At 42.5% G+C, this 26,669-nt stretch overlaps 1 protein-coding gene and 1 long non-coding RNA gene across 6 annotated transcripts in view; both read right to left on the bottom strand.

The window, feature by feature from the left end:
* The window catches only part of KIF13B (kinesin family member 13B), a 125,286-nt gene that overhangs the window by 90,555 nt on the left and 8,062 nt on the right, over nucleotides 1-26,669 (bottom strand). For all 5 annotated transcript variants that reach the window (XM_042883459.1, XM_042883463.1, XM_042883461.1 and 2 more), the window contains exon 2: nucleotides 21,835-21,928. In XM_042883459.1, coding sequence (XP_042739393.1) covers nucleotides 21,835-21,928 — 94 coding nt within the window. The remainder of the gene's footprint in view (nucleotides 1-21,834; nucleotides 21,929-26,669) is intronic.
* Nucleotides 10,431-12,975, bottom strand: LOC122186635. Its single transcript, XR_006181171.1, has 2 exons — nucleotides 12,683-12,975; nucleotides 10,431-10,700 (listed from the first exon to the last, which is right to left on the bottom strand). It is a non-coding gene; the product is annotated as an uncharacterized LOC122186635 (long non-coding RNA).

Genomic DNA, 26,669 nt, shown 5'->3' with positions numbered 1-26,669 from the left:
TTTTCTAGATCAAACACCGTTATAAAGGAATAGAACAGAATAGGATCAAGGTCACTTTAAAACATAGACTGAATATCAATCAAACTGCCAAGTTATTTGACAGCATTTAAGAAAGGAACGAACTCAAGAAGCTCTTAGAAAATGCTGTCAGACACAGGATTTGATTTTTGGGTGGTCCTGTGTGGAGCAAGGAGTTGGACTCGATGATCCTTGTTGGGTCCTTTCCAACTTGGGATATTCTATGTTTCTTTTACATGACTTCTTCATATGGCTTCCATACCAGGCCACACATTTCTGCCATTCTGCCCATTCTGTCTGCCTCTAAGAAACATGAAACTAAATATATGCAGTAAGGACATACTAAAATCCACATATTTAAATATACAGAGGAGAATGATGGCAGCTTTTAGGTAAGTCACTTTTGTTCCATAATCAACTTGACAGTATTCCTTTAACCTCATTACTGCTCTGCAGCCAGTATAGCAAAACAGACAAGATGTCTAATTACCATAATTTGGTGACTGGCTTACGAAATCCTTAAATGTTCACTCATGCAGCTGATTGAATGAGTTTGCCCAAGCATAACCACAAACACAGAAAAGATGTTGAATATTCAATTTTGTCATTTGCTGCTACAAAAACAGGATGCTACAATAATATTCCCTTCCACAGGTAACTGTTATCACCACATTAGAACCGTCCCTGTTCTCAGAGTATGTAATCCATAGTTTCTTACAATGGTTTGAGTTGGAAGGAGCCTTTAAAGGCCATCTGTCCCACTCTCCTGCGCTGAGCAGGGACACCCACAGCTCCATCAGCGCGCAGAGCCCATCCAGCCTGACCTTGGCTGTCTGCAGGGATGGGGCATCTCCACCTCTCTGGGCCAGTTTCATAACTCGCTCCCACAAGGATCTACTCATGCAGCCATTTAAGGGGTTGGTTTAAGCACAATGAGAGTGAAAGGAAATTTAAAGAAGAGCGTTACTGTCAAGTCATCACACCCCATTTCTTTTGTGCAATTAACCATTCATAGCAGCAGCTTCTCACACTTCACTTAACAGCAGCGCGAGGAGGAGTCTGCTGTCCTGTTTCCTTGTTCACAGGATTTGGGTTACCAACATGGGCTGTCGCTGCCAGATCATGTATAGGACAAGAAGAGGGTTTTTGCCTTGCCACCAACCTGCACCCACTCAGGTTATCGCAGTGTGGGAGAGAATGGAAGACAGAAATGCACTGCTGCTACCATGCTGGTTAATAGAAGTGTAAAGAGCCTTACCTATATGCTACAAATATAAATCAAAAGGTCCACAGCATTCAAGCCATAAATGAACATTTATGCAAGGCTGGAGCAGCGTGAAGATATGCAGGTTCACTTTCTTGGCTGATATCACCGTCCAGTGCCACACAGTGCCAGGTGTAAGCACGATACTAAAAGCAGAAAGGCTTTGAAGCATTCAGAAGTCTGCACAGAAAGAATTCAGACAGATACTTGGCTCACACAGGAGAGCTTCCAACCCCACTGCTGATGTTTGGCCGGTTGGTAAAAGCAAGCACCTGAAGAAACTTTCCCTTGCCTCTCTCTCCCTCTTTATACCCTTATTTTTTCCCTTGAACTTCGATTTTCCCAGCAGCAATTGGACGACGGAATGCTCCCAGGGGAAGAGTTGGACTGTGCAACACCAAACATGTAAGTTTCCATTTATTGTTCCACAGAATGAGAGGAAAATACAGCCTCTCCAAGTACAACACTGTGTTTTAAACATCACATTTGCCTTCCAGAGTTGAAAGGGAAAGAAATCTGGTTAAAACATGACTTGCAAAAAGAAAGGAAGAGAAAATACGTTACAGGCATAATGCTGTATTGTGAGAGATTGCTTGAAAGGCTGCCAACGCTGCGACTCCCCACAGCTTCTTTGTATGACATACACTCTACAAACTCGAGGAATACCTACTTGTGACTTTTAGCCACCATACAGTTTCAAGTAGGATTCTGATACCGTAAGTTTTTAAAACCCTGAAGCTCTTCTGTAAGATGTGCCAAGCTTGGGGCAAGTCCAGTGCGCCCTTCAGAAATCAGACAATTCACTTAGCCCAAAATCACTGAGCAAACCCAACAGAGATTAACAGCAAAAAATCGGATCTCTTCCCATCCTCACCGAGTTATTTTTTTCCAATGGGAATGGCCTGTAAGTTCAAGTGCTAAGCTCTATATCAGGGTTTTATAAACCTCAGATCAGGCAGCGCCTGGGTTTGTGGGTGCATCTGTTACCTGGTTCAGCAGCATCAGCTCAGGTACCTGTTTTATCAAAAACCACACAGCTGACTCACAATTGTATGATTTGAATGGGATGCTTCTCTTTTTTTTTCATTTGAAATAACAGAAAAGCATTGAGAGTCTCTTGAAGGCTGCAGCATTGTTCACCACTGTACGGATTTGATAAAGGGGAATGGTAACTCATCCAAGGCTGCATTTGTTGGCAGCAGACAGAGCTCAGAGGCCTCCTTTATTTCCCTCCCTGCTGCATGGTTTATTGCCTGTCATGCCAATCTCAGGCAGAGGCTTTCACAACACAAGTCATTTTGTCTTGCATTAAGAGCTTTAGAAAGAAGGCAAGAGTAGGGAGGCTTTATTTCTTAGGACCTGCAACTCTGCACTGCCTTACACCAGAGCAAGCCCTCCTTCCAGCCAAACTGACGTTAAGGAACACTAAAACTGAGTCAGTTCAATGCACCGTTCATTTTCTGCACCTGGACTACAACCATGCACAGCACTGTAAAATTGTTATCTATCATATCCTTGCCATATTCAGAGATGTTAATGCTAGACAGACACTAAAGCAAGGCAGATTAAGCTGACCATTTAACACCAGCTGCATCATCACTCCCCCAGCTTGTGCTTGGCCATCAGAGCTCCCTGTGAAAAGGCTCAATAGTGTGTACCCACTATTAAAAAAGATATGCATCATTCCTACTTAGTATTTCATAGAAGCACAGAGTGGCTTGGGTTGGAGGGGACTTTAAAGCCCATCCATTCCCACTCCCTGCCATGGGCTGGGTGCCTCCAGCTCAGGCTGCCCAGCACTCACCCATGGCCTTGGACACCTCCAGGGATGGGGCACCCACAGCTCAGGGCAGCAGTGCCAGGGCATCACCGCTCTCAGAGTCAAGAATTTCCTCCTAACACCTAACCTAAATCCTCTGTAGCAAGAAAACAGCATCAACATTACTCCAATTAAATAAGAAACCCCAAATGAGAGTAGGGAGCATTCTTAGCCAAACCTCCATTAACAATCCTGAGTAGCAGATTAGCAGATCAGCAAATAAGGCAGAATAGAGAAAAAATAATGAAACGGTATCACTTAACCTGCTAGAAAATATCCTTGTTGTTCCAAAGAGCTCAAATGCCCCTATTTACTCTGTGACATTCACAGTCTGAAGGAGCTGTGTTATGGCAGCATCACTTTGCTGCTGGCACCACGGCAGTTATCAGTAGTCGATCTTAGAATCACAGAGTCATAGAATCGGAACTGTTTGACTTGGAAAGGGTCCTTAAAGGTCGTGTAGCCCAACTCCCCTGCAATGAACGCAGACACCTATGTCTCCACCAGGTGCTCACAGCATCCACCACCTCCTTCCACTGCAACAAGCAGCCTGAGATGAGCAACAATAAAGTTTCTACCTGGATGAGCTCCTCACTCTCACTACTGATTCAAATCCCGATAAAGCAAAGTAGATAAAGCAGTGATTCATGAGATAAGCATATAACTTCTGTTGGTTCTATGTGCCAGGCTTATATTTAATTACCAGAAATAAGAAGTTATAAAGCAAACAAACAGAAAAACAATTCAGCCTATCACACTTCCTCAGCATATGAGAAGATGAACTTTGTTTCTCTACAAGCGAAGCACAGCCCAGGAGGATCATACACACCTTCAAACTCCTGAATGCTGCACTAAGAGGTGCTTCTAAATAAAGGCACTTTGAAAAAGGAGGAATCTGAGCCACGAAAAGCGAGTGTTTACAGGAAGGAACCTGCTCTGCCTGGATCTCACTGCTGTTGAAGCAAAGCCCCTTTGAAGTTCTCCGTGCCTGCATTGTTCCAACTGTTAAATGGTAAAACAAACTTTCCAGGGGGGTAAAATACAACGCCAAGACTTACTGCTATGCAGTAGCTCCAGGGAGAAAAGGCAGCCAGCAGGCAGGGATGTCACGTACTCGCTTCCCTCTGCTGATTCCATGAAATATTCTGAGTTACTGGTAAAGTAACTCCTACTACAGAAACAGTAGCATCCTTAGCCACACTAGGCACATGTATCAGGCAGAGAAACTGTCCCCCAAAAAGGGAGAGCCACCCAAGATGACAGAAGATGCCGTTGTACAATTCCTGGGTAGTGTTAAAGATTGGTGTTGGCCTTCTGTAACTTAAATAGGTAGCACTTGTTTGGAAGCTCAGTAGTGGAAAGGTGCTATACAGACTCAGTAAGTGATAAAAAGTGAATGACTTGGGCTCAGAAGAGCAGGGACATGTGCTTGAGAGGTACAAGCACAGGTAGCAGAAGCTTATACTCATCACATCTGCTGGACACACAATGTGATGCACTGGCACAGGGTGCCTGGAGATGACGTGGATGCCCTGTCCCTGCAGACAGCCAAGGTCTGCAGATGGGCTGGATGGGCTCTGAGCACTGATGGAGCTGTGGGTGTCCCTGTTCAGTGCAGAGAGTGGGACAGATGGATTTTAAAGGCCCCCAAATGATTCTATGATAGCACACATACACACACATCCTCCACAGCAATGGACCTTACCAACGTGAGGGATGCAGCACATTCAGAAATCACAGAATGGCCTGGGTTGCAAAGGCCCACAGTGCTCATCCAGTTCCAACCCTCTGCTGTGTGCAGGTCTCCAACCAGCAGCCCAGGCTGCCCAGAGCCACATCCAGCCTGGCCTTGAATGCCTGCAGGGATGGGGCATCCACAGCCTCCTTGGGCAACCTGTTCCAGTGCCTCACCACCTCTGTGTGAAAATCTTCCTCCTAATATCTAATTTAAACCTCCCCTGTCTCAGTTTAAGACCATTCCCCCCTGTCCTATCACTGTTCACTTGCATGAACAGTCATTCACAGGAATCACAGGAACAGTCAAAATCAGGATGCTAGAGGATTGCTGAGATGCTGGGAGAGATGAAATCTCACTAAGGCATTCTTCCCAGTCCTTCCTTCCCACAGCAGGCATTCTCCCCAGTACCATTCTGAAGAGCTTAGGAGACCATTTAATATCTAAAAGTTTGGACAATATGTACAATCCTCCCAACAGCCTCATACATCAGCATACTACAACTACCATTCAGCATTCAACAACAGACTGTAAGCCATAAACATAGCAAACTTAGCTTCTCTCACAGAAAACTCATCTTCCAGACAAGAATACTGCTTCAGCAGGAATGAGAACTGTGCTCCCCACAGCCTTTACAGGGAAAGATGACTGCAGACTTAGTGATGCAGCAGTGTAGAACATATCCTGCAAAATATCTGGGATACTTGAATCTAGACCAATACATAGCACTTCATCTTCTTTTTAAGGGAGGAAATTAAAAGCAGTTATTTTTCTGCTTTTTCACAGATCAAGAAGTGACATATTATCCTTGTGTGATTTATACACATAGGAATTAATCCTGCTGAGATTGGTCCTGAAGGAACAGAAGTGTCCAAAAAAATGGGCAATAACATGAAGCAAGTGCTTCTCTTTCCCTTTTACCTTCCACAAGCTTTACCTTTCCTTTGGAAAGAGCATTCATAAGTAAATGATTTAAAAGAATTTCCTCCTTTTCCAGCCATTCCTTGTTTTTGCCTAATATGGAAAAACAACCCAAGCATTTATTTTTGTTATGCAGTAAACACTACTGGACTAAGTACTTTTAAAACAAAATAAAACAAAACATAGAAGGTTACAAACCATTTGGGAAACAACTACTCTGCACAGAATAGAATCATAAAGTCATTAAGGTTTGGAAAAGACCTCCAAGATCCCCAAGTCCAACCCCAGCCCTCCCCACCATGCCCACTGTGTCCCTCAGTGCCACATCCCCATGGTTCTGGAACACCTCCAGGTTTGGTGACCCCTCCACCTCCCTGGGCAGCTGTGCCACTGCATCCCACATGTACCTGCTCCACCACTGCCTAAAGCCTACTGAAAATACGTTCTGCACATATGACATCAGTGGTACAAAACAGAAGTGGTATTAAAACAACGAGCAATGTCTAGTGGCCCTTCCACCAGTTCCCATGCCTTCAGAAAGATGAATAACTTGGATTTATGTACCAACAGTGAAAAGAAACACCTCTTCCACTGATGAAGCCAACAGTTTGCTTTCTCATGTTTGCACAACAAGCCACCTGGGTGAAAGGAAACATGATGACTGGGCAGAGGAAAAGGAAGAGGCGCGTCCTGAACCAGGCTCTGCATTGCACATGCAGAAGGCATTTAAAAATGGGTACTGTTTCATCCTCAGTGATGACTACAAGCCCTCTGTCTGTACAAAAGAGACAGCAAGAAGTAATTCTGGCAGGTCTGCTTTACGTTGAGAGCATCTCAGACGATGACAACACCATGGCAAAAGAATACAGTCAGTTTAAGGAGAGGTTCTGAGGATATTTTAGGGTCTCTTCCCATCAAACACCTCAAACAGGGAGAAAATCCTCCTACTCCAGCATTCATGTGCAGCACTGCTATGATTCTTGCTACGTTTAGCATACAGCATGAGAAAAAGGCTGTGAAGCAAAGGAGAAGCTATAATTTGAATATATTCACTTGATTTAGCAATGAAATGATTCCCTACAAGCATCAGTGGCAAGAGAATCACATAAGAACAGGCTACAGCAGTTGGGAATTCAAATAATTAAACAGAGGTCTCCTTTTAAAGCAGCATTCAAAGGAATCTGAATTTCAAAACAAATTTTAGGTCTTTGAATGGTATGCTTTAAATCACAATTAAAGTATATTTAGCAGCCACTTCAGTGTATGATTTCTGGTCCTTTCCCAGTTTGTGTAAATAGATTATTTTTGAGCCCAAACACAAATTCATTATATTTCATTATATTCCTCTGCAAATGCACTGATTAAAAACGTGCTCAAAACCTTCAGTTATAATCTAAATCATAACCATTTGTAAAACAGCAAAGAAGTTTAAGTTACTTAAGTTAAGGCCACTTTATTAATTTCAGTGGATTTATTCCTGAACTACTGTATACATACAGAGAGGGCAGCAAGAGACTGTTATGCTGTAATTAGTTTCCTGTTAGCCTGGAGGTGTCAGGACAAACTAAGTTGTCAAGTTAGTTTCTTTTGTGGTAAAAATTAACGTCATTTTTCTGCAAGGATGGGTTTCCTCAGCACATCTCCCCAAAGAACCAAGCTCTTCCTAAGCATTGATCCTGACCATAAAAAAAACCAACAAGGATTAACGACTTCTGTGCAACTTGGCAACAGTTTTAAAACTCAGTAGTGCCAATGAAGCCTTCCGAACAAAATCTGCTGACATTCATAAGGCCCAGATCTAACCTGCTGTGTCTAACAGTGCACTCAAACTACAGCTTCTCTTTTCCAGGCATCAGTACAATAACTCAGCATCTCTGTCTCTGGATACGGTGAGCAGCACCTGCTGTGGGGCAGGCTGCTCTTTTAGTTTTAAGATGCAGCTCTTGCAATACACACCGTGGTACAGTAAGAAGTGTCAAATACTGGATAAAACCTCTGCCCATATAGGAAGCTGTTCCAGCCTTTCACAGAGTGGGTGATGCATTTGTTACCTACACAGGACCTAAAAGAAGCTTTACTAACCCCTGCCATACTGCCAGTGTTCAAAGATGCAGGCAGCAGCTAATGTCCAAAACTCAAAGAGAAAATATGAAGTATTTAAATACCCACGATTAAATTGGGCTTGTATCTTCAAGTCTCCATTTACCACTGCTTTGGGGATGGACAGGTTTGGAATTCTGGACCGACCTACCTGACTACCCAGAACATGGAGATCCATACTACTGCAAAAAAAGGCTCCATTATAATCTGGAGCACGTGGCTGAAGTTCTAGAATTCTGTATTTAAAAACCAGAATGTTTCATGATGCTTCCCCAGCTGAGTTTGCAGAACACTGAAATGCTGGATCTTTCCCACACAAGAAATTGGTCATAAGGTACACAACTGAAATACCAAAGGACCTCCTATCTCCAGTGCTGAGGGAGGCTGAAACCTTTGCCTTCCTTCAAAGCGCGTCTGTGTGGGAGTCAATGCAGTCACAGCTATGAGACAAGAAACAAACCTAAGGGAAAAGCATTCAGCTTGGAATTTCTTCAGGTCCCATTCCAGATGGATGCATCAACTAAGTTTTAAATTAAAAACAAAACACAACAATGTCAACATTTCAAAATTATTACTTACTTGGATGGATGTTCTACTAAACACAGTTTATCAAAAGGTTAAGACCTCCATCTTCATAATAATCTCTTGCAAATTATGTTACAATTACCTGCTGACATCACTACAGCCATGAAAATGAACCTGTCTCAGTTTCCACATAACTGCAGATACAATTATACAGGGACAGCAGGTATTTATATAGAGCACTGTCGGTTCAGTTACCACACCTCAGTAAGGCAGGCCTTTTCCAAAGTCTACCACTCTGAATAAGCTCACTCAAAAGTACACAAACAAATCATGGTGGTGGGTTTTTTTTTTATTGTTTTTTACATACACAGCAATACAAGTTAGCCTTGAGAGCTTCAAAAGCCAATAGGACACGGCCATGGGCAACCAGCTCTAGGAGACCCTGCCTCAGTAAGGCAGTTGGAATAGGAGACTTCAAGGGTCTCTGCCACCCTCAACCAATTGCAAGCAGTAACCTTCATCTTCTGGAAGGGAGTCTGTGGCATGACCTTACCTGGAAGAGCACCACCCTAGAAAACTCAACAGGAACTAGAAGCACAGAGAAGGAAAGTAAAGATATGAGGAAATGACTGATCACAAAGCATACAATATCTTTTATTTCAAGAGCTGTCATGTTTAACCCAATGGTAGAAATAGGTTCCCCAGGGAAAAGGCCACAGCACCAAGCTGGCCAGAGTTCAAGAAGTGCCTGGACAACAGTTTCAGACGTATGGTCTGATTTTTGTGTGGTCCTGCATGGAGTCAGGAGATGGATTTGAAGATCCTTATGGGTTTCTTCCAACTTGAGATGCCCTATGACTATATGGTTTTGGCTAGGATAGAGTTAAAATTTCTTCCTAGGGGCTCGTGAGACGATGCATTTAGATTTCTGATGAGAAGAATATTGATAACACATCAATGTTTTAGTTGTTCCTCAGCAGGGATCATGCAGAGCAAAGGACTTCTATTCATGCTGGCTGACCAGCAAGAAGCCTGGAGGTGTACAAGGAGCCGGGAGGGGACACTGCCAGCACAGCCGATCCCAGCTATCAAAGGGCTTTTTTATACCATACGACATTGTACTTAACAGTGAAACCTGGAAAGAGGGGAGGGGATGTTGGGAGGGATGGCATTTGTCTTCCCAAAGAACACGATGAACCCTGTTTTCCTGGCAGTGGCAGAACATCTGCATGCCAACGGGAAGCAGTGAATGAGTTTCTTGTTCTGCTTTCCTTGTTATCTTAACCCACAAAGTCCTTGCACTTTTACCTTTCTGATCCTGTCTTCACAGGTATGCCTCACTACACGAGCACAAGCCTGTTTGTCATCACCAGAGACTGGGTCTACTCCCGAAACAATGACACAGTGCTGCAGCAATGATTCAGCATGCAGAAATGCACTTACCCTGGGTCGCTCATACTGCTGTAGCTATGATTGCTACCCCAGCATTGGGCATGCTGCAAAGTGCTGTTTCTGCCATTAGATTAAACTCTTAGCAGCAGCAAAGAAGGTATTTCAGTACTGTATGCAATAACTTTGCAGGGGCAAAGCAAGGGTGTAAGGTTGTAACATGAAATTAGTGCATGACTTACTCACTCTTGTGGGATGTATAGTTTGGAAGCGGTAGAGATGCTTGTAAGTCTCAGCTGGCATCAAAGTGGTTTCAGCAGATTAGCAAATCAACCAGATAACTGCTTCCTCCCAGAACCATCCCTATTTCTCTCTGCCACAAAATTTGCTTGTGCTTACTCTTTTTTTTTTATTTTTTTATTTTTTTCTCCACACCTACAAAGTGTTTCATCTTTCTGCTCTGCACACTATATATCATCTTCCTTCCTGTGGTACCACGGCTGCAAAGCCTGCAAAGTCATCTCTCACTGAATCTTCACAAAGAAACCAGAACTGTGTAAGCTATCAGAGGAGCCTTGTTGGAGACATGCCAAAGAATTCAGAATTCTGAAGGCAGAAAGCCTTCATATCAGGAAAGGACCAGGCAGGAGAATAAAACAGCCAATACATTACTTTTTAATCAGTTATTCACATTAAAGTTGTTGATTTTTAAAATACATTTTTAGCAAGTATAAATAAAATTCGTATTACAAATATGTTTAACTAACTCTTAAAAAACAAAAATCAAAGCTGAAACTGTTCATTCCTGAAGGGCTACTCAGATAAAAGCTGGGTGGATATCCTGTTTCTTCATTTCACTAATCTGATCAGCACAGTAGAGCTACTTCTGCTGAAGAACAGAACAAAATGCTGGCACAAGTTTATGAACCCTGAGGAGAAAGAAATAAAATGTATTATGCTTTGCAAAAGGCTAAAAATGAAAGTCAGTGGAACTTCCCTACTGTAGGGCTTCTTTTTGTCACTCCAACAATACAGAGGCCCCAAGTTCTGGCCCAACTGTGCTATGTGACCTAATTTAAACCTTCTTACATTAGATATCAGTCAAAAAAATAAAAAAACAAACTGGATTCCAGGGGCTGCAAATGGAAAAAGAAAAAAAAACAACAGAAAAGAAACAACTCTATGGTGACTTTCCTTCAGCCAAGTAAGAAGTGTATAGCAGAGCTGAGACAAACCCCAAATCCCCCCAGCAGCCACTGCCCTTACCAGAAGCCCATTCCTTTTCTCCCCAGACATATAAAAGTGTCAGCTCTTTTCCTTTGCATTCATTTAGCTAAAGACATCACTACTTAACCTGACTGCTTCTGTCCTCAAAGGAATGCTCATTGGACAACATGCTGTGCATTTTTGTAACATGGTGTATGCGTATCAAAGCTGTCAGAGTTAAATGCATTGACTGAAATTATATTATTTGCTATTCCATGGGTGTTCAAACTTTTGCTTTGCCTTGGCCACAGAGTGAGGAGGAATTGTCTTGAACCACATACACGTAGGTCACTCTGAAAGTAATGCCTCCTTCCTACAGCTGACAACATTGTTTGACAGAGCAAATTCTCAGCTAGAAAACACAGTTTTTTAACATAATCATCACCATTAGCTCTGCATTTTCTTCAGCAATGAACAAGAGCCTGCATGCTGTGCTCATAAAAACCTGAACCAGTGGAAGTGACCCACTATCACTGTCACCACTGCTGAAACGCACCACCCCCCGCCTCACTGTGCTCGCACCCACAGCCTGGGCTCCATCAAAGCTCAGCAAGTGTCGATGAATGTCAGTGGGGGCCATTTTTTTCTGCGTGGAGGAATTCAGTGACACACCTTTGCTTCATCTGCACTTCCGTGTCAGATGCCATTCGGTCCTAATGCCCCCCTGCTGCCATCTGTCACACAGCAACAAGACACGATGAGCTACTGGTGGGATGGCTCAACCTCTACAGCCATACTACCAACAGCAGCCTCTGATGACATGGGCCAACATCACATAGTGTATATAGTTCAACTGCAGTGGTTGCAACTCCTATTGAGTTCTCAAGGTGTTCATCAGAGATTTTGATGAAATTCTACTCATCCTTGAGAAAAGTTGTTCACAAATGTATGTACTGTCAAAAAGTGGTGACATGAATAAGTCCAGACTATGGAGGGAGGGATATTTCTCACTGCTATGACATGGCTTACAGAAGTCCAGTAGACAGACACGATCAGATTTGTGAGTTGAATATCTGATTGCAATTCTATACGCTCCATTCGACAATTTGAAGGTCATATATTCATGCTGTCTGAAAACGGAGTCTCAAACATACAAAAAAATGATAATTATTTGGCAATCATGAAACCTGTTCTCAAATTTCTTTACCAAAACAGAACACAAGGCTGCATATTTTTATCTGTTCACAGAGTGCATTTAGCCAATGTATCAAAATGCATACAATTACTTGCCATAACTTGAGTTAACCCTGTATCTCCTCATGCCCTGGCTTCAGCCCAGGTGGGATTAATAGCACACTGATATCTGGTCAATGCTGAGTGACAGCTGCACTGAATGCTGAACTCATGCCATAACAGCATAAGAGAAGCCAGCTTTCTCCTGCCTCAAGTGACCAAAAGAATGGACAAGTTATTTTAAGGTAAATTAGAACCAGAGGAGGATAGTTGAGTATCTCTTAAATGAATAAAAATGCAACAACAACAAACATTTAGAGTGCCTCTAAGAGGAAGCCACAAAAGCCATACTGCTGTATGTTTCCAGGAAGAACAGCCGTTCCAACCCAGAGGGAAGGGTGCTGCCCATGCACCAGCAGCAGGTGCTGCATTCCTGCAGGCCTAGCTCATAGAAAACAAAAACAATACCTACAAGATGTTGATTGTTGATTTCTCCTCACAGGAGGAGGTGAGAAAACTGCCTCTCTGTCTTTACCATCTGAAATTTAAATAGGTAAAAGAGTATTAAAGAATAAAGCAAATCTTGAGGTGCTAAGGTAACTGCAGCTTTCCCTTCTCTTACTGTAAAAGCTTAAAAATGAAGATAAAGAGGAATTATCCTCTCTTGAATTCAGTAGCATTAATTCCAGCTTTACAGCACTGTAAGATGTTGGCAGAGCCAGGCTAAGTGCTTTAAATGGAACTGACTGTCAGCTGTGTCATCTTTTGAACTGCCACCCTGACAACAAAGGGAATAAGAAGTAACTGATGCAAACAACTCCAAATACTTGATCAAAGTCCTTCAGATTCATGGCAATAACACAGTAAAAGGTACAAGGTCTCTCCCTTTGTTTGCTTCCCATAACAAGACAATAAGTAGTTTAAAAAGCAAAGCCTGGCGGTTTTTATATTCTATTTTCCACAACTGGAGTTGGAAGTTGGAGTTGGAAGAGTTGGGGGAATCACAGAATGGCCAGGGTTGGAAGGGACCTCAAGGATCATGCATCTCCACCCCCTGCCACACGCAGGGCCACCAACCTCCACATTTCATAGCAGCCCAGGCTGCCCAGGGCCCCATCCAACTTGGCCTTGAACACCTCCAGGGATGGACGGGGCATCACAGCCTCTCTGGGCATAAAGTACATATGATACTGCCTACCTGTGCAGTTGTAAAAGCCTTGCTGAACTGCCACCTTCCACAGAACCCAGCAGCTCCAGCCACCGAAACAATCCCGCAGCCTGCAGGGCATGATTCTAATCACTAAACCCATTTTATAGTCTTACCTTATGAAGAGCTGAGAATTAAGATGGAATCATCCCACAGAGGCGCTCACAGGCACAACATTCATTCACAGCTCTGAGGGCAGGCCTTGGGTTTGCTCTCCTACCCTTGTTCATATCTCAATACAGTTTACAGCCACTGGGCCGTGCTCCTATCTTTCTTGAATCTATTTGTTTTAAACAGGAAATACACTTTAGCACCTGTAAGTCTTGTGTTCAGTTATCAGATCAACATAAAAACTAAGTATTTCAAACTTAGAGCTCAGCTTTCATTACCTATCCTGTGTTTTCTTCTGCTTGTGCTATCAGAACACAATTTGTTAGTGTCACTTCCTCATTTTCATACATTCAGGCAGTTTTCACTGCATTTCACAGAATCACAGAATCACAGGGTTGGAAGGGACCTCAAGGATCATGAAGCTCCAACCCCTCTGTCACAAGCAGGGCCACCAACCTCCACATTTCATAGCAGCCCAGGCTGCCCAGGGCCCCATCCAACCTGGCCTTGAACACCTCCAGGGACGGGAATCTCTACCATTCTAAATTATTACAACCAAATCAAAGGTTATGTACTTCTAAATTAAATTTCATCGGAGAGAAAAACTTACATTGCAGCAAACAAACAAAAAAAAACCCAAACAATTATTGGGGTGAACTGGAAAGCACTGTGTCAAATTTCAGGCAGGCTGTTAGGAACAAGCTCTACTCAGAAGGAGTGGTGATGCAGTGGCACAGCTGCCCAGGGAGGTGGTGGGGTCACCTGGAGGTGTTCCAGAACTGTGGGGATGTGGCATTGAGGGATGTGGGCAGTGGGCATGGTGGGGTGGGCTGGGGTTGGATTTGGTGATCTCAGAGGTACTTTCCAATCTGAATAGCTCCATGATTCAATTTCTAGTTGCACTGAAACTGAAGTTCTGAAGGAGACTGACTCCAACCAACTCTTCTGAAAGACAAAAGATTTGTCTGCTTTAACTTACGGATTGAACAAGTCAAGAAAACAACACATCACAGTCTCCTTGAAGTTCTGATGGCATGATAGTCTAAGCTTCAGATATAGTCTGCTTTAAAAGTAAACCTGTATGCAGTTCTCTCAGAATTGCTTTTTTCTTTTTAAATCTCCATTCCATCAAAATATTTAATCATTCTAGTAGTTTCTATATGCCACAATATACCAAGTTTATTTATTTTTAACTCAAGGAACTGGCCCTTGCTGCTGGTAGAAAGTTGCAATGGAAAGGACCTGCTAACTGGTTTCTATCTGCAGCAAAAGTCTGCTCCTTGGATAACTCACAGTCAGAAGCCTTTGCCAATTCCAGAGAAGTTTGTGTGAAGGACAAGCTGCTTAGCAACTATCAGCATCCACTTCCAAACACTGTCTGCAGGCACGTCAACGCTGCTAAGGCTTCTCCAGGACTTGCTGTTCAACTATATGCTCTTTTAGTTTAGCACAGAATTAAGGCTACAGGTACTTTACAGATGTAGCAAGTTCTAAGAAAAAGAGCCAGAAGTTAGGAAGCCAAGAAACAGAAGGTGAAGGCTACACTTGAGTGTCACTTGGCATGTGATTCAAATTCATTCTTCAGCTGTTACCTTAAGTCTTCAGTGTAGTCAGTTGTTAACAATTCTGCCAGATCTGCAACAACTGAGTAAAGCTTCTCTCATGTAAGTCAATGTATGGGATGATTGCTAGCAGTGCTGTGGTTGTCTAATTCTCCTCTCAAGAAGACGCAGCTCAGGTTAAAAGTAGCTTTCACTTAGAGCATGAGCACAGAGTTTATAAACAACAGATAATACCAATTTGCTATGGCTACCCTGGCTGTAAAGCAGTAGAAATAAGTAAGCATGATCCAATTGGAGGGCAAGGAACTGTCTTTAAAACAACACACTGTTGTAAACAAAGCCTCACTGTTTAATTTCCTTAAGCAATATAAACCAGGGTCAAGTTCTTTTTTAAGCACACTGAGACACACGCACGCTGGAAGGATAGCTAATAGAGCTTAACATTTCTCTTCACATTGAGAACTTGTGGATGGTTTCTAGCTTGCATTTTGCATTTCAATATAGATGGCAGCCGAATGTAGTCCAGCTTTAAACTATATGAAGAGGAATGTGTTCCATAATCTAGTTTTATATGACATCCCGCACAATAAACTGATAATGCGCTGAAGAAGTAATGGTTTTACCTGAATTCTTTCAACAATTTAAGGCCAATTCTTTTCAATACCCTGCAGCAACACTGACTTGAGGTAGATTACCCCCCCCCCCCCCCCCAAAAAAAATCATCATTTTAAAGAATATCACCACGCATGAAGCAAAAGTTGCATTCACAGATAACAACTGAACTGCACAGAGTCAGCAATATAGGAAAATCTCAGCACTGCTTTTGCAAACATGCATTTCCTCCGAGCTGTCACGCACTCACAAACCACCACTATGGGTGTTGGGAAAGGCAGGCTTCCCTTTCTTTTGGATGTCAGCTATCAGTCTGGGGAATACAAACACGCTCCCTCCCTCCCCCACGACTTCCTGGAACATTTCTGCATTATGAAACATCACTGAGAATCTGCTGTCTGTGAGACAAAGCTGAACTAACATCTAACCCCAAAATTTCAGTCTCTATTATCATAGAATCATAAAGGGATCTTTAAAGGTCATCTGGCCCAACCCCCTGTGATGAAGAAGAATATTTAGATATTAACACAAGCCTGTAGCTGCATGGCGAGCAACTCTTCCTTAGATTAAGGGGGTAACACAGCCAACTCTGCCACTAATGTAGCCTCCACACACTCACATCCCAAGCTGATTTGTTCCAATCCCAAGCAGTTTAACACAGCAGGAATCAACACAATGCCAGGAATGATGCAGAGAGGCCAAGGAGCACGCAGCGCAATTAGCTGTCACCCATCCTCAAATGCAATAATGTTTCTTCATTTAAATTGCCTCGCTGTCAAACAGCAATCACACCACATCGTGCAAATGCTCCACCAAGCTCAATATTCAATTTCTGGTTACATCCAACAGCTGATCCTTCTAAGTACAGTGTGTGAACAGCTGGGGACCCTTACATAAAACACTACCTAAGATGAGGCAGCTCTTCAAGTGGTTCCAACCTACCATCAGGCAGACTTCTGGTGTGTTTTCAGAAACGCGTGCATTTTTCCACTGATGCATACCAATAATTGCCTCTCACTGCTTTTGTATGGGTAAGGAGTTTTGCAGATTCACCCTGTGTACAGCACTGCACTCATAACGTTTTCCTCATTTACTGATTATGCATATCCTTTCCAAAGGCAGAACAACTGAAGCGTGCATCCTTACGCACTCCTGTTACCACAGATTATTTTTAAAAGCCAAAGTGTTCCTGTTCCTTCTAGCGCACAGCTTTTCCAGCCTGTATTTATAAATACATGAACACATATATAATCATGCCAGCATTTCCTTCCTGGGCACCTTGAATATCTCCCTGCTGTTCCAGAGGTCTCAAAGAGAAATAAATATTGCACCAACGCAATCAAATACTACAGCCTAGACAAAAAGGATTGCTGTATTTTCAACTTTTGCTAAACCTTCTTTTAATTGCAGTTCTTGCCTTCCATTCCACGTATATCAAATTCTTGAGTGAATTGTGCAAGTGACACATATGCTTCTTCACAAAGAAAATCTAAAAAAATAATGCAAGTATTTTTTACTGGCTACTGGTTTCTCCAGCCAACACACCGCTCATTTTTAAATGTTTGGAGAAGAACTATATATGCCAGGGGTGGTTCAGGCTGGGTATTAGGAAGAGCTTCTCAGAAAGAGCAGTGCTGCAGTGGCACAGCTGCCCACAGAGGTGATGGGGTCACCATCCCTGCAGGTGTTCCAGGAGATGTGGCACCGAGGATCACAGATTAGTGGGCACAGGGGGCAGGGTTGATGGTTGGACTTGATAAACTTAAGAGGTCTTTCTCAACCTTAATGATTCCATGATTCTGCGCGCAAGCTTCACCACACCACTATCCAGGCATTTCCCACATAACTAGCTACATTAAGATTACCATTTTCCATAGTTACCAAGAGAGCACACGATCAGAAACTCTCCACATATCAAATCTGGTAAGATGCACTCACACAGCACGTCACAGCCAGATGAAAGCTGGCATCACCTGCGCTGCCCGTGGCCCAGGAGTTGTGTAAGTGCTCAGGCAGCCCTGGCAGGAGCTCATCCTGCCTCTTGGAACACTCACTGCTGCCCAGCAGTAAGGCAGGGTGATCACACCAGGCTGACTGCAGCACAGGGACCTGCAAATGCCATCTTCTGCCTTCTAGCAGCTGAGCAAAGAATAGGTGAAAGCACACTCTGATTGTTTAGTTCTAAACAGTCTTTCTGAGTTTGGCAAAAGCTCTATGCATTGTAGTCATTATTTAGCATTGCATGTAGGGATTTTATAAACTTTCCTGTTAGATTACAATGCAAAGCTTGGCTCAACAGATGTATTTTAATTTCCATAGCAGGACCACCGCAGTAGTGTTTGACAACTGGTAAGCCCTTGCAATCCTTCTATTATTTATTTTTTTTAATTTAGAGGTTGCATACATTTACAGCCTTTCATCCATGTGCATGCTTGATGCTTCAAAATGAGTGAACTGATGGCACTTGGTCTTTGAGACTCCCTGATTCTTGTATTCCAGTTCCCATTTTTCAGCTCCTAGGTCTTCGAAAGAATTGTTTCTCTTTGTCCTAATCTTCACTTCTTCAAAAGGCTTAAAGGGCTTTTCAGCTTTTAAAGGGAAAAAACTCTTCAGTCCAAAGCTGACCTACTGAAAGACTTAACATGCTGAACTGTTTATTTCAACCCAAATGCTGCCTCAATTCTAGAATTGCTCTGTTGTGTAGAAGTAAAGCATCTACAATAAAAAGTAAAGTATCTGCAAACCACAAATTAAGACAAGAGTACACAGAAGTCAGCATTCCTTTAATCTTTTTTATAGCATATTCACTTAATCAAAAGGCTAAAAGATGGTTTGTTGGGAAGATTAATGCTTCGTTTTACAGATAGCACAACTCACGCCCAGGCACATGGCAGACTGACACACAATCAATTTCAGACCATTTATCAATTACACAACAATCACAGCAGTAAATAATAAAGTCCTTTTTCTCATTCCACAAAATATATATATATATATATATATATATATATATATTTTAAGTCTTTTTTGGGAAAGGTAATGATCACAGCACAAGCAAATGGGGAGTAAATAATTAAAAGAAAGGTAAATTGAAGAACCTAAAGAAATGCTTTTCAATAGGATTCCTACAGGCATTCCAATCGTTGTTGTAGCATTTACCTCTTCTTTTCGATCTGAATGAGTTCACACTTTCTTTCAAGCCCTAGCCACTAAGTAATAATATGCTGGGCAATCTTTGCAGTGCACAGTAAATCCTGACATTTGCAACAGAGAGAACAGACAGCTACACAAGGCAAAAAAAAGAAGCAGTCAAGTCACGGTGATGGTGCTGCTCATTTCTACCAACTCCCTGGAGGTTCATACATCCTTGGAAGAGGAGATTCTGATTTAGAGAGGTCATTTGGGGAAACTTGTGACAAAACTCCAGGCTCTGCAGCAGATTATGTTAGAAAAGCAACTCAGAAAAGGTTGATCATTTCAATACAAGAAACCACCAGTCAACCAACACAAACTCGATATGCCAAGGCTATGAACAAAGCCTGGAGGTCATCCAATTCCAAAACTGATCCTTTGTACAAGATCAGATTACTGAAACCAGTGCAGCACTAATAAGGGTCACTCCATAAAAGAAATGGATTCACTTCTCTGTCTCAAGAAAGGTCATTTCTTGGTTAAAGAAAACCAACAGGACACGAGATTTATGAAGCTGTACAAAAACAGACTTCCTTTTTTGTGACCAAGCGTTTTACATGCATTTGCTAATCCTCAAGTCCCCAGAGAAATGTGCAAATGTTATATTTAGCTTGTAGACACAGAAGAAAGTGAGGCTGACCAGCTGTCACCTGGATTTTCAAATAATTCCTTAATTTTTAATGGAAAATTCAAAGAAGCCAGCTTCTTTTTCTCAAGACCTGAAATGGTTCCAGTGGCAATTGCATCAACACCATTTGCTATGTCCAAAAGTCAGGTCTCACACATCTCAAGTTAGGTATCATCAAAATACGCAACAGATAGGGAGAAGACTTCTCTGACCTTTTTTGCAGATGGACAGACACATTATAAAGAATTCTTTAGCCTGCAAGATGCACTCCGGGCAGACAGGACAAACAGACACAACTGTGGCCCTATTTTGCTTACTAAGCTCAATATTTACACACCTACCCATCTCTCAAACTTGGTTTCTACCAGAAAGGATGGAAATGGGAAAACATGTATGTTTCCAAAAGTCACAGGCTGTTTTTACAAACTTAGCTCCCAGCCAGAGCACAGCTGAGTCATACGCAAGCAAGGATGGGACAGCACAGATTTCTATCTCTAAAATTTTATCCACAGTTCCTAAACTGACCTTGGCATCTTAATGAGAAATTAAGCTAAGCTGTTAAGGTTTTCAAATGTATCCTGCTCGCTTTGTATGTCTCTATGGAGTTTATTTACAATACTATTTTTACTTGTTTTTGGCTTAAGAAAAGTAAACTTTTTCCTTGATCTGATATTTCAGATTTCTCTGGGGGAGCTGCACAAAGACAATTTCATGGGTGCCCATCTTAAGGGTATCACATTCTGGGTAAGACTGTTCTACATCTTCACTACTCTAATTATGCTTCTGAGATTTGTTGTCACAATGTTTGTAGGCAAATCTTCCACGCACTTAATGGGCCTCCACTTTTCTCTCTTTTATTAATCACCCCATATAAATTTACTGTGCTTGCTGCTTAGATTAGCAATGGGTATTTGTGACAATGCAAATGAGCCATTCTTCAGCCTGGCACGCCAGTTTCTCACACAGGACTCACCATCTTGTCTGGGAAGCCAACGCCGTTGCCAAACGATTCCTCCCTTGCCAGGGGGCATGATCTGCATGACGTATCCTCTCCTGACTACACTATGAACATTTTATAACATATCTGTAACAATGAACGATGCAGCATTTGCTCGGTCATCGTGCTTTAAGAGGAGCTCTGAAATAACATTCTTCATACCACTAAGTTGGTTTTTGAGAATCTCGTTTACCTGTCACTTTGTGCAGTTTGAAAGGCTCACATCAACTCAGCTATTTGTCAGCTGAACAAAGCACGTGTTTCTGGAGGAGGAGGATATTAACGCAAACAAAAACACTCCACCCCCACACAGCCATTTTTAAATATCTTCTTAAAGCTCCAATCCCACTGCCCATAGTAAATCTTCTGGCTGCTGTCAATAAAGCACCTATTGCACTTGATAGTTTGCTTTTCCATCTATTGCATCTTGAGGTTTATAAAGTTTAAATTAGCAGGGACCAGGAAAGAATGCTTTTACTGATCACTGGCTTTGTAGCTTTACTATGATATGTTGCATTTAAACAAAGCTCTTTTGTGTGTTTAACTGAATTTCTCTCATTTCTGTCACCCTTAACACCACATCCCCCCTATTTTCCCTCCCAGAAAACAGACCGTGATTGATTGTACAAGCCCAGTAATGGGTTCTGCCTTTTCCTGGACCCCTGTTACTTTGTTTCACACATACATTCTTCACATTTCCTCCCCTTGCAAACAAGCAATAAATTAATTGGTCCCAACCTTAACCCTAACAAACATTACAGGACTTCTCACAGTAGTTTAACAAATTGATGCCAGTTCCTACACAAACTAGTTCCTGCCCTCAGCCACCTCTCCATGTATTGTGATGCATACTGTGTCTCACTGGCAAGACCATCCTAGAACTACACCTCTCCACCATGCTTCTAATCCTCTTCCCACACACACTGAATACAAGCCCACCATGAGAAAATAACCACCCAGGTTTATTTCATTCCAAATTGACAAAACTGTGCCTGGCTCAAATTATTTTGCAGATTTAAATATCTTCAGTCCCATAACAGCATTTGAAAACAAATGAAACAGTTCACAGACCAACTAATTGCTATCACATTGTTTATAGCAGGAGGCAAACGTTCGTTTTTAAAATGCAGCAAGTACTTGGTTATCAAAGCATCTTGCCAGTACAGTAAAGTCAGCCTTACTTTACAGATGATGGTAAGTACATAGCAGAAGGAATATATATGTAATTTATTTAAACTGAAAGCCCTCTATCAAAGCTTCAGTTTTTGCCTCATTTAATTTACAAAACCTGACCTTCCTCATTCAAAAATCTTACCTGGCATCTCCTTTTGAAAGGTTGGTGTTTACAGGATGAAGAATAACCTTGTTTGCATCCACATCCACCACACATTTTGTATGCAGATCAAGCTCTGTAAAGAAATGAGAAAGTGTCAAGTGCTGCTCTTAAAGCACTAGGATTATACACACCATTACTTCCTCCAGACACCAAATTTATTCATGCAGCCTGACAGCCACCCATCAGCTAGAGAATAGAAACAGGACTATTGCCAAATTCCACTTCCAGAGATATTCTGCCGGGATGGATTTTGTCCAGCTTTAAAGCATGCACTCTTTTCAAAACAAGAAAGAGCGCTTGGGTTTTTCTGAAGGACAATCAGCACATACAAGGCAGTATGAAATTTCTTCTGGGGAAAGATCCATTAGGCATGGTACCACTCTGACAGCTCTTCTCACTGCTGTCTCAATGCCTCCTGCTCCGAGGGAAGGCTGCCCCTGCCATCTGCAGCACGTTTCCCTGGCCACTCTTGTGCTGCTGCAGCACACCATGCCAGCTGTCAGTCCCGGGGCACCTGCTCACTGAAATTCAAGTCCCATCAAAAATAATTTAGGTATGAGCGTGGAGGAAAAGGCTTATCCTTCCCAACAGGCTCCAAGCCAGCTGGAAAGCCCAGCTCTTCCAAATGATGCTAAGCAATGGGATATATCCTATGAGTAAGAAGAATAGCTGGAATGGATGAGAATTCTTAGCTCTAGAGGCAGAGGAAACAAAATAAAAGCTTAGATAACACTGACAACCGCCCAAGGCATCCACCCAGTGACAAATGGAATTAGATACAAAAGAACAAACAGCCACTTGCAACCAAAATCACTGCCTATAGACATGAGCACAAGCAATCCACTCCTATCTTCTTACGTTCCAATGCAGAACTTGGAACGTGCAGCCAAATGCTGATGCCTACAACCACGACCCATGAATCACACCCAGTGAATGCCCAATGTTCTCACGAGCCGTCATGAAGAGAGGCTACACACAATAACCTCTATATGGAGTTCAACACCCCACCTCAATCACCCAAATATGCACGTCTAATCGCATTAATTAGAATCCTGTCCTCCTTCACCTCTGCTCTTTCCTTCTGTGTCACCTCTACGTGCTCATTCACCTCACATTACCCTATAAACTCAGACTGCAAATCTCTCACGCAAAGACCACAGATCTTAATTTATTGCATGGCACCTCGCTGGCTTCTCACTACTGTTAAATAGCATAGGAAAAGGAAGTTTCTCTCACTGGCTTTTTGTTATTAGAGATGCTACAGGTCTTTCACTATTTGAATGATAACAAAGAAAACCAAAGCTCAAGTTTACCAGTCACATGAAACTCCAGTTCTTTCTGAACTGCTCTGTTATTAAACTCTGCTTTTGTGGAAGGAAGAGACAGACAAGTTTCAGAAGCTGATGTTTATTTTAATGTCTCTCCACACCCTGAAAGTCGATTTACCTATCATTAGTATGTAATACATGCTTCCTTAGTTCAAAGTATATTCTTCATGCATCCCAGATCCGACACGCCACTATCTCGGTCCGGCTGGTTAGTGATTAACATTCTGTATTGCAGTGACCTGCTTTTCCTCAGCCACTCAAGAAGGTTTTTACATGATACTTCCCTTATGGAAAGCACGAGGCATGCTCATTCTGTATACAAGTCCTATGGCTGCTGTCATGTTTTTTAATCAACCTCTCGAGGGAGAATGCTGATAGTAGGTTTTGTGTCTGAGACTACTGCTAAACTCAGAAGTACTGTAAGCATCCATTTGATCTCTGTGAAATACTTCCAAGAGCACACACAGAGAGGATACAGGAGTTGCTTACAGTGGTCAAAATGGATGTGTTCAGCCACTGCAGAAAGTTAGAGCAGCCCAGTGAAAGGTCTGATGAGCATCTCAGGCAATGCAGATCTTCCCAGTGGGGAGTGAGGAGGCACAATAAGGAGATGTCCTGGCCAAGGCTGAGGTGGTACATCAGCTCAGGGTGTCCCATGAAATAAACCTCAAGAAACAGCTGCAATCAACCTCTAAAGCTGGGTTATTTATCAGATACCCTTAGGTAAGGCTATGTATTTCACCTACCCTGGCAAAAGTTTCATGGAACAGCACTGCTTTTAGCTAAAAACAGTTTAAAATCTGCTTTATAGCACATCACACCCTTTCTACCAATGCTTTCTCTGTTACAAAGCATGTTCTTTGACTGATTTCTGACTTCTTTAATGACTCCAGGTTTAGAAATGAATCTGACATCAGCCACTATTGCAAATCATAATTTCAACCTCATTAAGTCTTCATTGTTACTAAAGCAGGTTAGAGTCATAGACAGATTATCTTCCTCTTCTCCTATGATCACACAGGTACCCCACCCTTACTTTTACTAGTTTCAGTATCTCCTAGGTAAGCAGAGCACTTTCTGCCCCTGAACAACAAGGAGAAGGAGGATGTGCCAAGGTAAGAAGATAAGCACACACATCCAAAACCCACTGATGAGTTCATCTTGCAGCAAGGACTCGTTTGTCAGGGTTGGGCAGCATTGTTTCTTTCCACTGCAGACACAGACAATGCAGCCTGGAATTTAGAAGTGAAAAGATGACACGGATGGCTCACACATTCAAACTTCAGACATTTATCGCAGATCCTGTAGCTCTGTGTTTTCACTGTTATACCAACAAGACCTAAAATCTCACCCATTAATATTGCTAACATTCCTCTACCTTCAGTCATCAACAGGCAAACACAATCAACCACTCATCTGCTTCATCCAATCAGGAAACCAATCAGCTAATTGCTTTTGGAAAAACTGGAACTAGAACTCATCTCAGGAAACGTGTACTGCAGGAAAAGTCTTTCAGAGCTTCAGCACAAGAGAATTGTGACATCCATAATAAAAGGTATTATCTTCATCACTCTTTATCACAGCAGGACAAGGGGAAATGGTTTGAAGTTGAAGGACGGGAGATTTAGGTTGGATGTCAGGGGGAAGTTCTTTACCATGAGAGCAGTGAGGTGCTGGAACAGCTGCCCAGAGAGGCTGTGGATGCCCCGTCCATCCCTGGAGGTGTTCAAGGCCAGGTTGGATGGGGCCCTGGGCAGCCTGGGCTGCTATGAAATGTGGAGGTTGGTGGCCCTGCATGTGGCAGGGGGTTGGAGCTTCTTGATCCTTGAGGTCCCTTCTAACCCTGGCCATTCTGTGATTCTGTGAAATCAGAGTCATGGAAGTGTTAAGCAAAGCTGGGCTAAGTGCAAGGCTAATTGTTAAGCCATGGGCATCCAAGCTACCTGCAGAGTCTCCCCAATGACTTTGTATTTCCTTGTCAGAAGGAAGGCTTCCTTCAAACCCCAGCTTTTCTCTACCATTTCTCTTGATTTTTCAACTCCTCACAAAAGTGACAATAAAAATTCAAGCAATGCAGATCTTTAAGTGAAACCCCACATGCATGCAAATCTTAAATGACTACAATAACCCTAAATGCCTTTGATAAGCCTCATAAGCATTGCAAAAAAACCCACCAACAACAAAAACACCACCACATCATCCATGCCCTCTGCAGTTTTTCACTAGCCTAAGAAATTCAACGTGCTTCAGATAAGGAACAAAAATGAGAAAAGGAGAGAGCAGGAAAAGCACCCTGGAGCGATGTACCACCATAACTAATGGTGGATTCAGCAGGCCAGCAACGTGATGGTGCACTCCCAGCAACAGGTAGGAGTTTCCATTCCTTCTCTAATAGCAGTCACACCTCTGGTAATCATAAACTCAGCACAGCACATTTTCCACGGCAGTGTCAAGAAACATGAGCAGAGGTAGGCCTGAATAGGCCTGGGGCAGAGACAAAGAATGTATGTGAACCCTGGAGGATGGGGAGAGGAAAAATACTTTGGAAAATGCTCGACATTTTCAACTCTAGGAAATCTCCACTTTCATTTTCAGATCAATTAGGGAACTCTCTTCATAAATGGGCAGCAAATAATAAAACACCGGTTGGAAGTTGAGGTTCCCAACTCATTCCTCTGGTAGGGATCTGGAGTCAAACACCCAGAGCACACTGAAACATTCTGCACTGCCCTGCAGTCGTATTGGAGGTTTTTCTGCCACTGTCCCAAGAATTCATCTCACAGACATGGCCACCAAACAAAACCATCCCAGCTGATTGCCCTTTCCCAAGTCATCAAGTGCCTTTACTTCCATACCACCTTTTCCATCAGATTTCAATTAAGAAGCTCCTGTTTCTGAGGACCGATAGATTTTTCAACCCTTTTTTGGCCCCAGAAACAAAGATGAAGCCTGGTACTATAAGGCAGGTTGAATAAACTTGAAGCAGAACTCTCCCATTACCAGATATGTGGGGCAGCTGCTCCTACACTGACACCTGGGTTATCCCACAGACAGCACTGAGGTACAGAAAGGAAAATGTGAAAGGCTTAAAGTGCATGTAGTAAGCTCATAAGTCAAAACTGGCCCCAAATGCAACAGCTCAGTATAATCTCCTGTAGAGACAGAGACAATAGAAATTTTACTTTTTAAACTGCCAGTAGATTTTCAGGAGCTCAACATTCCCTTGAAGGTTAGAAGCGGACGATTGCAGTACGAGTCTTCAAGCTGCACTGAATAAAAAATTGCAGTAAGTTCCTTTTGCCTTTTCCAGTCTGAAAAAGCAAATAGCAAGATCATTTCGAAATGTTTAAATACTAATTTAAAAATATTTAAAAGTTTATTTATCGTACACTAAGTAAAAGCCAACTAACAAAAACAGAGGCCTTTGTTTTTGTTGTTGTCTTCTCAGCAAGCTGAAAGCTGGCTCAAGCACAACAGGTCCTCACA

Source organism: Lagopus leucura, unplaced genomic scaffold (assembly GCF_019238085.1).
Source record: "Lagopus leucura isolate 7727_CA_CO unplaced genomic scaffold, USGS_WTPT01 Super-Scaffold_100038, whole genome shotgun sequence".
Classification (NCBI taxonomy): domain Eukaryota; kingdom Metazoa; phylum Chordata; class Aves; order Galliformes; family Phasianidae; genus Lagopus; species Lagopus leucura.
Note: the sequence above shows the minus strand (reverse complement) of the source record. Positions and strands in the feature narration are given on the sequence as shown.